Source organism: Pelobates fuscus, chromosome 6, assembly GCF_036172605.1.
Source record: "Pelobates fuscus isolate aPelFus1 chromosome 6, aPelFus1.pri, whole genome shotgun sequence".
In the NCBI taxonomy this organism is placed as follows: Eukaryota; Metazoa; Chordata; class Amphibia; order Anura; family Pelobatidae; genus Pelobates; species Pelobates fuscus.
In genome coordinates, this window is record NC_086322.1 from 52,905,854 (window position 1) to 52,920,832 (window position 14,979).

General features: G+C 39.6%; 1 protein-coding gene across 1 annotated transcript in view; it reads left to right on the forward strand.

The window, feature by feature from the left end:
• LOC134566052 (piRNA biogenesis protein EXD1-like) overlaps nucleotides 1–14,743 on the forward strand; it is a 73,782-nt gene extending 59,039 nt beyond the window's left edge. The window contains exons 9-12 of the mRNA XM_063425764.1: nucleotides 3,680–3,760; nucleotides 8,067–8,210; nucleotides 10,208–10,399; nucleotides 14,195–14,743. Of these exons, the coding sequence (XP_063281834.1) occupies nucleotides 3,680–3,760; nucleotides 8,067–8,210; nucleotides 10,208–10,399; nucleotides 14,195–14,743 (966 nt within the window). The remainder of the gene's footprint in view (nucleotides 1–3,679; nucleotides 3,761–8,066; nucleotides 8,211–10,207; nucleotides 10,400–14,194) is intronic.
• The last annotated feature ends 236 nt before the right edge of the window (nucleotides 14,744–14,979 follow it).

Consider the following 14,979-nt stretch of genomic DNA (forward strand, 5'->3'; position numbering starts at 1 on the left):
CAGGGGATCTCAACCTTGTCCTCAAGGACCCCCTACCAATCCAGGGTTTAGGGATTACCTGGGTGTATCTAATGTGTTTAGAAAAAGGAAGAAAAAAAACACCTTAGACACACCCAGGTAATCCCCAAATCCTGGACTGGTAGGGGGTCCTGAGGACTGGGTTGAGAACCCCTGCCCTAGGGATTCCTTGCGACTTTCAACTGGCTTACATCTTCCCTTCAGTCATTAGAATGCCACGTGTTTTGCAGAAAGCTTTTCTAAAGTAAGCAAGAATCATTGCTATCCATCCTTTTGGCATTGCAGAAGTTCGTTCTCAATCCTTTTGAACCTCTCAAAAAGGAAATTATCCTTCCTATTATCACTAGTATCAGAGAAATTGTCCCTCCATGGGAACTGAATTTGTTTCTGGCAGTGATCTGTAAACCTACCCTTGTCACATCCGCTAAAAGACTCAAATTACAAGCTCCTTATCTTGTTTTTTATCTTTATATGGTCGTTTTGAAGATTTACCCTTTATTTCTGCCTAAAATATTTTCGAAGGACAATATTAATGAAGAAATTGTGGTCCCAAAACTTCTGTCAGAAAGCTCAGAACTTAAAAGAAAGTAAATTTAATTACCTAGATGCTATCTGCGGAAGACTAAACCTTTTGAGCGTTCCAGTAGGCTATTTGTTCTGTCAAGGCCAGAAGAAAGGTCTCATGGCATCCAAGGTATTCTTGGCTAGATGGAATAAAGAAGCTATTACTCTAACTTAAGTCCTCTCATTTTACTTCTCCCCTTCATTTAAAAGCTCGTTCCACCAGAGCAATTTTTACATCATTGGTGTCTAAGTTTTTGCTACTCCAGCTCAGATCTGCAAGGCTGCCACCTGTTCCTCCCTCTATTTAGACCTTCTCCAATCATCTGGAGAGAAGAGACCATATTTTACTTACCATAAATTATTTATTTTGAAATACTATTTTGAGATCACAGGACCAGTTAGATAATGTTCACATTAGTGTTCAAAACATACCCTGCACCTACTGCACTCTTGTCTTACGGACTATGTCAAACCAAGGTCATACACACATGTTAAGCGAACCATCACCTCTGTAACGCTGAAGAAAACTATATAAGCAGCCATATGCAGGATGTATTGTACCCTATTTGTTCCAAGGATTGGTATGTTCTAGATGTTATCTTTACCTGACGTTTTATTCCATGTCAACCACCCTTTCTCTCTTCTGTACCCCAACCCACATTGAAAATATCTACAAATAAAGATTGTCTAAAAAAAAAAATAAAAAAAAAATTGTGTTCAACTGTGTTTACATTGCTGAAATAAGACATATTTGTTTGGCATAGTGTTTTGTGAAAAGGAATTAAGCAATCACAGAGCATCTGTTCTTCTAAGTGTCTTAGGTAGAGTCTCGACATGTTAATCATTCCTGCTGATTTTCTGGCCTGTCCCGTGTCTGATTTTTAATATTCAATATGTCCCTCTCTTAATACTGCTTGCATGGTTGTAAATATGTTGGGGAAACGGTATTACTATGCACCCTCACATAGAAAGCACTTACACGATAGGTGGCACTTCATGGCTGCTGAACAACACATAGCTATACACATCCCCCCTTGCAACCACGCCATCAGGGCTGCTGAGCCGCACAAACCGCCCTCACCTAGCATCACTGACTTCAGTTGCTATAGTTTAGCCCGACATCTGAAGCACCATACATGTCCAGGGCACTCACTGTAAGTAGCGAGGTTCACCTCACCACTAACCACATCACACACCACAGGGATTAACCATCCCTCTCCACCAAAGACACTCAGGGCAACTAACCTCACCTGTAAGCTATCCAATTACTAAATCCTACAGGTTATCTGCCGAACACCCATCCACACCCCTCAATAATGCAGACCCAGCCTCTAAAGTTATAACAGGCATCTTTATTTTATCGGGCGGCACACTGCATTAATTTAAGTTATAATTTATTTTGATCTTGATCTCTTATGCCTCAATGTCCGCCTTCCATACACCTGTGCTCCACGGCGGGACCTGTACATATGTTTTGTGCTTTTTTGTGTTTACATGTATATTTTTACAACGTTTGGCTCACTGCACACCTTGTGCAACCTTAAACAGGGCAGAAGCCCTACTTAACTAAAGCAACAGGCCTAGCCGAGATTACACGCTCTATATCTAACTGTATACCACGGTCCAATGTCAATGCTAAAGAAATATTTTAAGTCCAGATACAGGATGCTGCAAATGCCCGATAAACCTTACTGCATAGCGCTCAGACCTAAATGGTTACGTGTTTCATTGTTTAAAACTTTTCCATTATATAAAAATGTGCACCGTCTCCCATGCCAATGTTCATAAGGCAATGTTCAAGATTACGCTGTTGTGGCGTTGTGGAACCTGTCTGTAAAACATGCACAATAAAATAAAGAATAAAAAAAAAAAAAAAAAAAAAAATATGTCCCTCTCTTGATATGGAAAGGGTACAGTGAACTAAAGGAAAATAAAGATGAGTAAAAGGAGAAGAGGACAGGGGGATAAAAAGGCTTCCACTTTCCTCCAGCATTTGTCCGTTCTTTATCCATCACTTTAATTTTGATTTTGGTCGTATTCTAATAACTGCCATAACTTATTAAATGTAGGTAAAGAATTGTGCACTTGGCCATTGGCTTGTCCATTAAGTAATTGTCTTTTAGTTTTAGAAGTATGTGCTCCTTGCCAGGGAAGTCAGTGCCCAACCAACATTGTGCCAGATCTCTGCATGCCGCTAGTACGATTTTGTTCACCAAAATTTGTACATCATTGGGGAGACCTTCAATTGGCTTGGCTAAGAAGAAGGCCCAACGCTCAACTTCTTCATTGGAGTGGAGAATGTCGATGTAGAGGTCTTTTACCATCTCCCAGTATTGTTCCACTTTAGGACATGTCCACCGCATATTAATGTATGTACCCTTGTTTCCTTAGGATTGGAGGCAATGCACATATCTCCATGCCCCTCCTCCTTATTATATTTTTGCAGTTCTCTGGCTTCTGTATTTTCAGGGGTTTCTGGGTTTGTGTGTGGTTTTAGACTTTGTGGGCAGGAGTATAAGGAGGAGCTTAACTTTCAAATCAAGCTGCCTGCGTTTTCTGCCCAGCGTTGGTGGGTAGCCCTGTTGTTGTGCACTGCCTTTACTTAAGTGACATAACCAGAGTTATGGGCAGAACAAAATTTGGCGCCTACTTTAAGTGGAGCTGGTATGTTTGTTCTCCCTGGGATCCAGAGGGCTCCTGCACTCTCCCAGGTCCCCCCTTATGTGCTGTCTAGTGATGCCAGGGCCGCAGTGACATCCTATTCCGACTCCCGGCATCACCGACGAGGGCACGCAAGGGAGCAGTGTCAGGAACGGGAAGATCACCGCTTCCTCACAGCCACCACTGCATCCTGCCTCCCCCCTCTGGTATATTTCGCCAGAGTAGGCACCAGCCATCCAGGTAAACAGTTGCATACTCCCCCGCCCCATATGTAGTTGCGCCACTGCTCTAATTCTAAGGAAAAATACATTTACTGAAAGTAAAATTTATTATTTTTCTTGCACAATGGTCACTACATTAAGCCGTTATAGTTCTTAGACAAAAAAAATTGAAATAATTATGAATGCTATTCTCTTATTTAGATGTTTTTTTTTAGGTGATTCATGATTGCCGTGGACTTTCAGACTGTCTCGCTCACCAGTATGGGATTGGTCTTTCTAATGTGTTTGACACACAGGTTGGTTTTAACAGTACATTTGTAGTCCCTTTCTTGTACATGCATTACAACATATTATAAAACAATTTATTTGGTTCGTTTTGTTTGCTCCCAATAGCAGAAAAGAAGAAAAGTGGTCATGAGTAATTTGCTGTAAACATTTCTGCCGCATACTTTCTCTGTTTTATGTTTTGGAACATTTTCTTCAAGCTCTTAGAGCATATTAACTAGGTTATGTACCTCCAGTCTTAAAAAAAGATATATTTTATTTATAGGGTTTAATAATGATAGTTTAAACTATGCATATCATTTAAAGTATAATCTTATTTACTAGGTAATTGACGGGCATCACTATGAGAATATGTTTAAAATTATATTTATTTGACCTGTCTACAGATTGAGGTATTGCCTCAACACATTTTCAGGTATAACCGTAGCGCCTTGTGTTGATGGACTCCAAACTTTCCAAATACAGCAATCTGCCAAACTTATTCCACCATGTCATTATTTCTTTCCAAGAAAAATCTTCGATATGAGAAGAATATGTGAACGCATGAGTATTCGAAGATAAAATGTTATTTCTTCATGATTCTGCACACATTTGCCACCTAAGGCTAGAGTCTCTTAGAGCACAGACAATTCTCATTTTTCCTTTTAGTCTTGAAAGGAAGGATTGCTATAAATTCCAGAATCTAGTTCAGTATATTTAGGGAAATATTAGATCACTTTTTTTTGTCTAATTTGTTTTGGTGTATTTAAGTGCAGTCCACAAAACTCCCTCTGAAAAATAAAATGAATTTCCTATTTCTGAATTTACACGTCATTGTAAAAACTCAAGTCTGGAAAAAGTCCTTCAAATATAGTGGAATAGTGTACTTTCGTTTATCCTCTGTTTCAGTATATTGACCGTTAGGACCTTCACTTTCATGCATGTAAGGACTTCACAATTTACACACACCCTTAATCCCAAGGTGTACTAGAATTCAACCTTTTTACCCAATGCCCATACACTTTATGATTTCACCTATTCTAGAAAGACTGCCAATCCAGCATCAAATAAGCCAATATAGAATATTGATTGCAGTAATTCATATGGATTTCTTAACAGATCTGGAACAGTAATTGGAAGCACTGGTAGTAATTCAGGAAAATCCAGACATAGCCCTAGAATTGGAGGAAGCCATGGCAGAGATATGAAAAGGGGGATAGTTAAAACGAATATTGCTGTCAAATATACAAAAAAGTGGAGCACTTTTAAAAGGGCTCAGGGTAGGAAAAGAATTGAGATATCAGTCTTTTATTTTTTTCAATATGTTTTACTTTTTTTTTTTTTTCTTCATTCAAGGAATGTTTTTATTCAGATCAGTTAGCATACATTTGCAGTAGGAAGTGCAGACATGTTACAGTATAAGCTGGTGCACAACAATAGAGATGCATTACAATGCAGTAAGGTTAATCGTTTTTGCAATAATGTGATTGCAGAACTTAAAAAAAAATATATATATTGCTGCAATAAAAGTAAACTTCAGAGATTATATCAGTTTGCAGACATTTGCCGTTATGAATGTGAACGTAATACATTGCATACGAAAATATTACAAAAGGTTATTGCATGCATGAAGGGTGAACGCAATTGCATCAAACTTAAAAATAACGGAACCTCGTTGAGGTTATTTGTGCACAAACACAGAATAGTAAATTATGCAGCACTATCAGTGGTAACTTAAGGTATAGGCATTAATACTCCTTTAAATACACAGAAATTATGAGTGTATACAGCATAGGTATAGCGAATAACGGTATGAAATTACAGTTAGAAACGTGCTCATTGAACTCAATAATAACAAATAGGTTAATTAATAATATCATCAACGGTAGCTTCAGGTGCTTGTTTCACTGTTAGTGGAAGTGCATCAGGATTATAAGCGCATACCATATAGATTTAACTAATGCTCTGTACGGAATCATGCAGGATTTAGTGTTGCTGTTGGAGTTATGGTTCCACAGCCCAGGCAACATATTGGGTTTGTGACAAGTATGTCTCCCCCTAGCTATCTGGCTAGTTATAGTGTGATACTTTAGATTGTAAGAGAAGGGGAAAAGTAAAAAAGGGGGGGGGGGGGGGAAGAGGGTGCCCCGGGGAGTGTGTAGGGGCTCGTAGGATAGGGCCCAACATGAAGATCCCTGGGTATCTTGGTCCAGGCACGTGCGGCCAGATTATATAAATTAAAAGGGGCTAAAATAATTAAGGAAAGAAATAAAAGTATGAATTAGAACTGCCTGCCTTAGGTGAGAGCTATCTCTGCCTGTGAATGAGTCTCTGGTCATCCCATGTGCCCGTGTGGGAGTAAAGGGTAGTGTGAAGCCTCCAGAAGGCCCTACTCAATGCACCAACATCAGGTCCACGTGGGCGCCACCAACTGCACCGACACCTGACGAAGCCCCGAACCATGAGCTCCCTGATACAGCGGGCACTCAAGGAACCCCCCAGTCCATGAGACCACCCTCTCTTAGTCCACTAACCGGACGGCCTCTGCACCTCCACTGTCCTGGTAGAGTCTCGGAGGGTCAGACGTGGCACCCCTGTGGGCCTCCTCAATCGCCGACCACTTCTCCTGAGCATAGTCCATGCGGCCACCGGTCCGCCTCAGCCCCCCACAGACCAGCCCGGCTAGGCTCACAGCAACGGGGAGCAGCCTCCTCCAGGTCTCCGGATCTCCCTGAGGTAGGGGTTGCCACTGTCCGACCCGAGACCGCTTGGTAGTCTTGGTGTCAATGCCCGTCGGCGACCCTGCCGGTGTGCCCGCGTGATGCATGAGCAGTCTCTTGGATGAGTGTGTTCAGGTTGTTTTATCCGCTTCTTGATAAGGCAACTAGGAGGTTGGCACTGTGTGAGTATTGCCTCTTATGCAGTGGCTGGTGACACGCGGGAGCTGCCTCCCACGTTCCTCAATTGCAGGCTGATAATCCTTAGCTTAGATATGGAAACTTGCAGTGTAAGTCAGGAAGCAAGTGAACTGAACTGGTGACCGTGATAACCCCCGGGTCCTGGTGGGGTGCAGGGCCATACCACAGCTTCTCCGGTCGCCTCTTGTGTGTTGGGAAAGACATGCGCTTCTATATCGGGTTTATTCATGAAACGTGTATGGCTTTTCTAGGCTCAGCAGTAGGCCGCAGGATCATGCCGTCTGGTAGGCCCGAGCTTTCAAATTGCTCACATTTGTGGGGTCTGCGGCTGCCAATTGGTCTCTGAGTGATGCTGGCAAGTTTCTCTAGTCAAATATGGTATTTTGAAAGGTAGCTGGTCGGTTGGTGAGCGGTAAATCCGTGTTTTTTCGGGCTAAGGACCGGAGCTGCAAGAGATGGTTTCCTTTCAGCTCAACGGTCCGCCCCCGCCCGCCATTTTTTTTTTTTATTCCCTTTTGGAGAAAAACTCAGGTCACACTAGTTGTCAGCCTTTTTTCATATATGGGTAATTCTCCTTTTAAATTTTAATCCAGTATATTAGAAGAGAGAGAGAATAAGATAACTGATAAAAAATTAAACCTGCTGACAGAGCCGCATCTTTGAACTTTTTGTTGTTATAATGGGACTCTGCATATGCCATGATGCTTATCATTTGTGGAAGTAAGCTGCTAAACGCTCTCCTGCTGTAAATATTTGCCACTCGAGGAGTTGTGGCCATTCAGACTAGAAGAGGACGTATTGCCTTAAGTTTAAACCGCTCTTATTACTACGTGGAGCAGCCTTTTAAGTGATCTTTTTAAATGTGAGTTTCTGATCCAATATCTTTCTCCTATTTATTTATATGTTAAAGAGAGAACTTGCAGTAGGAAATGCTTTTTCTATGATTTTTTTTATTTATTTTTTAACACATCGGGAAAACAGATTTACACAGTCTGCTGGTTTGGAATTTTAAAGGGGAGTTACCCATATATAAATTAAAAAAAGATTTATTGAAAGTAATAAGTAATTTTGATGCTTTTCCTACACTGAGGGCCTTTTAATGCTGCTCCACTTTTCTGTACATTTTTCTTTTGGATGCGTGTTTTGTACACACAAACTGGAGAGAACCTCTATTTTAAAAGGAATTCCACTTGATATGACATATGAAAGCGTCTTTATTACGGTTTATGTTGTAAATATCACTGTCATTTGACATAACTTGCATGTATTTAAGAATGGGGGGAATGCATAGTTCCTTTTAACCCAGATTTTCAAAAATGTTGACCGCCACATAGCTTTCCTGAAGCTTTTAAGACTATCCAGTCTCTTTCCAGTCTGAGATAAAACTACCCTGTATGTTTTATCGGTGTTTCCCTCTCAGGTTGCCGATGTTTTCCTGTTTTCTGTGGCCACTGGTGGCTTTCTCCCACATTGTACTTGTACTGTGGATGAATGCTTGAAAAGTCATCTAAATTTGACGTCACCACATGCTTCCTTCCTGTCTTATAAAGGAGAAATTGCAAAGGTGAGTAAAGGAACATGAGTTGGCAAATGCAAGGTAATGAATGCATTACGTTATCCAAAGTTCTGTAATAAGATTCTATATAAGACATTCATATCTATATCAAAATTACAAAATGCTTGCAGTGAACGGATGTGCATGCTACCTTTTTTTTTTTTTTTTAAATACATTTTTAATGTATATTTATATATACAGTGAGGGAAAGTATTTGAACCCCTGCTGATTTTGAACGTTTGCCCACTGACAAAGAAATGGTCTATAATTTTAATGGTAGGTGTATTTTAACAGTGAGAGACAGAATAACAAAAAGAAAATCCAAAAAATGTTTGTCAAATTATAAATTGATTTGCATGTCAATGAGTGAAATATGTATTTGATCCCCTATCAATCAGCAAGATTTCTGGCTCCCAGGTGTTTTTTTTTTGTTTGTTTGTTTGTTTGTTTTTTTAGTGCAGGTAACGAGCTGAGATTAGGAGCACTCTCTCCTACAAAAGGCTGGAATGGGCTACAAGACCATCACCAAGCAGCTTGGTGAGAAGGTGACAACAGTTGGTACGATTATTTAGCAAATGGAAGAAACACAAAATAACGGTCGGTCTCCCTTGGTCTGGTGCTCCATGCAAGATCTCACCTCATGGAGTTTCAGTGATCATGAGAATGGTGAGGAATCAGCCCAGAACTACACAAGAGGATCTTGTTAATGATCTAAAGGCAGCTGGGAAAACAATTGGTAACACACTACGCCGTGAAGAACTGAAATCCTGCAGCGCCCGCAAGGTCCCCCTGCTCAAGAAAGTTCATGTACAGGCCCGTCTGAAGTTTGCCATTAAACATCTGAATGTTTCAGAGGAGAACTGGGTGAAAGTGTTGTGGTCAGATGAGACCAAAATCAAGCTCTTTGGCATTAACTCAACTCGCCGTGTTTGGAGGAGGAGGAATGCTGCCTATGACCCCAAGAACACCATCCCCACCATCAAACATGGAGGTGGAAACATTATGCTTTGGGGGTGCTAAGGGGACAAGACAACTGCACCGCATCAAAGGGACGATGGATGGGGCCATGTACCGTCAAATCTTTGGTGAGAACCTCCTGCCCAGAGCCACGGCATTGAAAATTGGTTGTGGATCGGTTTTCCAGCATGACAATGACCCAAAACACAGCCAAGGCAACAAAGGAGTGGCTCAAGAAGAAGCACATCAAGGTCCTGGAGTGGCCTAGCCAGTCTCCAGACCTTAATCCCATAGCAAATCTGTGGAGGGAGCTGAATGTTCGAGTTGCCTAACGTCAGCCTCGAAACCCTAATGACTTGGAGAGGATTTGCAAAGAGGAGTGGGACATAATCCTTCCTGAGATGTGTGCAAACCTGGTGGCGAACTACAAGAAAAATCTGACCTCTGTGATTGCCAACAAGGGTTTTGCCAGCAAGTACCAAGTCGAAGGGGTCAAATACTTATTTCACTCCTTGACATGCAAATTAATTTATAATTTTTTTGACATGCGATTTTCTGGATTTTTTTTTTGTTCTGTTTCTCACTGTTAAAATGCACCTACCGTTAAAATTATAGACTGATCATTTATTTGTCAGTGGGCAAATGTTCAAAATCAGCAGGTGATCAAATACTTGTTTCCATTACTGTATATCCGCATACACTGATAAAATAGAATACCAATTAGTTGCTTACGGAAATATTTATTATATCTGATAAAAACAATGTGGTCCAGCTAATCCACCCATTTGATGTCTCAAAGCCCAGACGTTTTATTCCCTCATTATGTGTAACTTGTCTAGATGTCCTGGATACGTTATTCTTTTTGTCTTCTGCAATGTGTTGTCAATTGTACATTTTCTCGATCTCCCTTTCTTTCTTGTTTACAAACAAACTTTGATTTAGAATTTAAGTTTGTGTGTTTGTCCTTTTGTGCAAATAGGCACAGCTAATATGTGATTAGATGTTTAATACATTACATGAATTGTGTTTTTTGTTTTTTACATGTAAAGGAAACCCCAGACGTATGGATTACACGTCCTTTACCAGTGTCTTTAATGAAACTTTTGGCCCTGGAGGTGGTCTATCTCTGTACTCTGCGCTTCGCCATGCTGGAAGCCATGATGACAGATTTTACTTGTTCAGTGGAGCGGTATCTCAACATTCATAAACGAAGTGCGGTGGAATTACAGAATGGATGTCTGGTATGTTGGGGCTTTTATTTGCTAATGCTTTGTATTTGTAAAATGTTTTTGTTAAACATATATTCAGACCCCTTGGCTAAATTAAAGATGGCTCTAAGGCAGGACATTTAACCCCTTAGTGAGCAGACCATTTTTCAATTTTCTTACCGTTAAGGACCAGGGCTCTTTTTACATTTCTGTGGTGTTTGTGTTTAGCTGTAATTTTCCTCATTTACTGTACCCACACATATTATGTTTTTCTCGCCATTAAATGTTATTTCTAAAGATACCATTATTTTCATCATATCATATTATTTACTATAAAAAAATATAAAATATGATGAAAAAATTTACAAAAACACACCTTTTCTAACTTTGACCCCCAAAATCTGTTACGCATCAACAACCGCCCAAAAAAACTGTGCTAAATAGTTTGTAAATTGTAAAAAGGTCTGCATTCGTTAGTTTTCTCATCTAACACCTATCTTCATTGAAGCTCCTTTGATCAGTTATGTTCAGATCGGATGCCTGAGGGATTCTGCTATACATTCTCTCGATTTCATAACAGCCACAAGGTGATCTCTTCACTCTCTTTTGTCTGTTGATCTTGGAAGATACAACTTTGGTTGCAGATTTTTTTGCAGTGAGACTTGAATCCCGCCCTAAGGGATTGCTTTTGGAGATCCCAGTCGTAAAGCACTGCCTCTAATCTGAAGGGAAAAACAAAAATTTTTACTTACCGTAAATTTCTTTTTCCAGAAGATTAGAGGCAGTGCTTACTTCCTCCCCTCCCCCCCCCCCCCAAATTTGTTCATAGTCTGAGTTGGTACGGTTATTCGGCTTTTGTAATTTCTGGGGATGTCTTGGATAGGAAGCAATTTATAAGGCCAAAGGTTAATTGGGGGAGGTACTTGAAAAGTTTTGGAGATTGCCTGCCTGTTTTATCCCTCCAAATGAAATCCCAGTCGTAAAGCACTGCCTCTAATCTTCTGGAAAAAAAATTACGGTAAGTAAAAAAATTTGTTTTTGAATACCCTGGGTTGTTTACATTTGAATATGGTATGCCATGATGGGGTTATTTCACATTCCTGGGCTACCATATGGTCTTTAAAGGCAACACAGACCTAGCAAACCAATCTGGCAAACTGAATTGGGCAAGCCCTATATTGACCCTGTAACTTTCCAAAACACCATAAAACCTGTACATGGGGGGTGTTGTTCTACTCGGGAGACTTCGCTGAACACAAATATGCGTGTTTAAAACCGTAAAACTTATCACAACGATGAAATCACCCGTAAAAGTGCAAGAGTTTGTGGCTACTACAAAAGACTGGACATACCTCATTTTGAATACCCTGGGTTGTCTACTTTCACAAATGGTATGCCCTGATGGGGTTATTATCTATTATGGGCTGCTATACGGTCTCAAAGGTAACATATGCCCAGCAAACCAATCTGGCAAATTTCAATGTGCAAACATGGAAAAGTGGAAAGCCCTACATTTGACCCCTGTAAGCTTGCAAAAACCCATAAAACCTGCACATTGGCGGCACTGTTTTACTCGGGAGATGTTGCTTGAACACATATTGGGGTGTTCTTTGTCAGTAACACATAACAGGAACTGAGAATCCATACCTAAAGTACAATGTGAGCGAAAAATGACACAAAATGACTACCCAAAAGTTTGACAAAGACTGGTGGTAGAATTAGTGCATGGAAAGTGTTCAAATGACACCATTTGAAATACCCTAGGGTGTCTACTTTTATAAATATGTGATTTGATGGGGGTGAATTATATTGTCAGGCTTCAAAAATGTCCCAAATAGGACATGGGTGCATGATGACTAGCTGTGAAAATTCCAAGTTGGAAGACTGGAAAGCGAACCCTCCAAATAAGGTCCAAATAAGGTATTTTAGCCCCCAGAGAACCCGACACACCTATATATGGGTGGTATCACTGTTCTCAGGAGATGTTGCTGAACACATATTGGGGTGTTATTTGGCAGTAACCCTTAAAGTTCTCAGTACATGTATTCTTAAATTGCTATGTGTGTCAAAAAATCACCAATTATTTATTTTTAATTTTGTATTTGGCATAGATTGGTGGTAAAATAGCTGCATGAAAAGAGTCAAAATAATAAATGTGAATGGTTATTCAGGGATTCCTGACAGATATCAATGTTACAATGTAACACGCGTTAATTTTGAAAATAAATGGTTTGGAAATAGCAAAGTGCTACTTGTACTTATTGCCCTATAACTTGCAACAAACTAAAAAAAAAAAAAAAGCTAAGAACATAGTAACATTTCTAAACTCAGGACAAAATTTAGAAACTATTTAGCACGGGTGTTCTTTGGCGGTTGTAGACACGCAACAGATTTTGGGGGTCAAAGTTAGAAAAGGTGTGTGTTTTTTTTTTTTTGTTTTTGTTTGTTTTTTTACATTTTTTTCATCATATTTTATAAAAAAAAATTAAAGTAAATGATATGATGAAAATAATGGTATCTTTAGAAAGATCATTCAATGGCGATAAAACTGTATATAATATGTGTGGGTACAGTAAATGAGTAAGAAAATGACAGCTAAACCCAAACACCGCAGAAATGTAAAAAAAAAACCTGGTCCCAAACGGTAAGAAAATTGAAAAGCGGTCTTGTCACTAAGGGGTTAAACTAATGGACATAAGTTAATAGCTCTCCCCTGCAAAAGAAAAAACACTTTCCTGCAGTTTTTTTTGTTTTTTAATTTGAGCGTTTTTAAGCAGAAATGCTACATTTATAAATTCTTATCACCATGACCACTTCTAAAAGCAGAAGTGACCGTGGTGGTTGTTCTAAATTTTTGAGTTGCTATGTTTATATAAGATATATTTTGTACCATTTAAAAAAAATTATAAAAGAATATATTAAGATATTTTGGGCTTTTTTTTTTTTTTTTAAGAATTTTTTTTAATAAGCATAATCTTTGTATATTTACCAGGCAACAAAACATTACAAAAATAACACATTTTGAATCTATCTATATCTCTCAAGAGATAGCTGTGCCATGGACTTTTCAAGCTTCTTGAAGGGTGCATTGGCGAGTAACGTTTACTTGAAATGTTAATATATGTATATTGTATAGTTTTCCACATTACCAATACGATATCACCCTCACATTGTTACATCTGGACACAGTGTATACCTGGCTGTGTGCATTTGTGTCTGGCACTATGTAATGGTGTCTCTGCATGCTTGTCTGTCATTGTGTATATGTTTGTGTTTTGATGACTGTCTAGAATGAATGCCTGTGCATCTCTGCATCTGTAAGCATAGCTATTTGTCTTAGATCATATGTGTGGCAGCTGTTTGCAGTGTGTGGGATGCTTGTGGTGTTTTGTTTGTTAGGGCTGGAGTGACTGTGTGTGAAGGTTACTGTGTATATGAAGGGAACGTTCTTTGGGTGGTGAGTGTGGAACATGCGTTTGTGTGGATGAAGTGTGTCTTGTGTTCAACTCCCTCCCCCTGCCCCAGTGCGTCTCTTTAAAAATACTGGATGGTCAGGTGTGGGCTAGCCAATTGAGCTTTACTTTAATACAAAACTTGGGAAAAGGGCAAAAACATCAAACCACTAATACAATATCTAATTTCTTCTTTAGTTTGAATGAAATTGTTAGTGAAGGGATATTCAAAATAATATCAATAGATATTTTATTTATTTTTCTTTCCTTGCTTGGACAGTTGACCTTGTGGATCTGAGCAGACTTCTCAAAAGTTATTGCTGTGGTATTAAATTAACGATACTACATGTTGTCTTGTATTCTTTTCTGTTTGTAGTTTCCTGGCTCTGTTCTACCAGAAGAGTTGCGAGAATTGAGTGTTCTGCAGGAAACCAGACAAAAAATGGCTCTGGAAAAATTTGAGGTAAATGACATGGGCTTACTGATGCGGCTTGAAGAAAAGCTGATTACTCCGACGGAAAATGGCAAACTTAAACAAGAGTTAATGCTTCCTTTTTCTGATGAGCTGTGCCCCGCTGAGAGAAAGGGACTGCCCAGGTTAGGTGCATTGCCCAAGCAGTCTGGCAAAACAAATCAAAGTGCAGAATCTCAGATGTCACCTAAGAAAGAAGAGTTTGGAGTCAAAGCTCATGAATGTTCTGTTTCGGTAGATACTTCTGGGACAACTGCACAGTTACTTGCCAAGTCTTTGCAGAAGACCTCTCAATGTAGAAACAAAGAAGGACCGGTTCTAGGTTTGGAGAATCTACATTTAACTAGCTATCAAAGGCCAGTCACTAATTTTTCCTGTCCAATAGGAACACAACTCCGGATGTCTGCACCTCAGTTTTTGACCAGAAATTTATATAAATCTAGTTCTTGGTGAGAAATTTTGGAGGGATGTCTAGTGCAACACCATGTGTAGTGGTTGAAGGTGCATTCATAGGCACAAGGGGGGATTTATAAAAACTACAGTAATGCAGAGTTCTAAAAGTTGTCCAATCACCTTGAAAACGAATGGACTTGGCAAGGGCATTGTATTTGTTTTTTTTTGCTTTGCTGTTGGAGCTTTGCACCACTTTTTTTTTTTTTTTTTTTTTTAAAGCAACACTTTCGGAACCA